Source organism: Penaeus monodon, chromosome 34 (genome assembly GCF_015228065.2).
Source record: "Penaeus monodon isolate SGIC_2016 chromosome 34, NSTDA_Pmon_1, whole genome shotgun sequence".
NCBI lineage: Eukaryota > Metazoa > Arthropoda > Malacostraca > Decapoda > Penaeidae > Penaeus > Penaeus monodon.
The window spans coordinates 3,904,608-3,904,842 of NC_051419.1; the positions used below are offsets into that span (position 1 = coordinate 3,904,608).

The following is a 235-nucleotide window of genomic DNA, read 5'->3' on the forward strand; positions in this document are numbered from 1 at the left end:
TCACAGTTCATGATGAGCTCGACCGTGACGCCGTTGGTGGTGTGCTTGTCCATGGCGTAGAAGGTCTGGTGGCTGATAGCCTCGAGGTCGACCTGCCGCCAGTCGTGGATCATCTGCTGCGTGATGTCAGGGGAGTGGAGGACCATCCGCGACGCCTGGCACAGGTGGTTGAGCGAAGTCTGGCGGCGGAGCATGCGGGCGAAGCGGCGGGCCACTGCGGGGGCAAGGCGCTGGT

General features: G+C 64.7%; 1 protein-coding gene across 1 annotated transcript in view; it reads right to left on the reverse strand.

Annotated features, from left to right (window-relative positions):
- The window catches only part of LOC119594510 (transcription factor RFX4-like), a 33,789-nt gene that overhangs the window by 3,326 nt on the left and 30,228 nt on the right, over positions 1 to 235 (reverse strand). Inside the window, exon 12 of the mRNA XM_037943540.1 lies at positions 5 to 214. Within this exon, the coding sequence (XP_037799468.1) occupies positions 5 to 214 (210 nt within the window). The remainder of the gene's footprint in view (positions 1 to 4; positions 215 to 235) is intronic.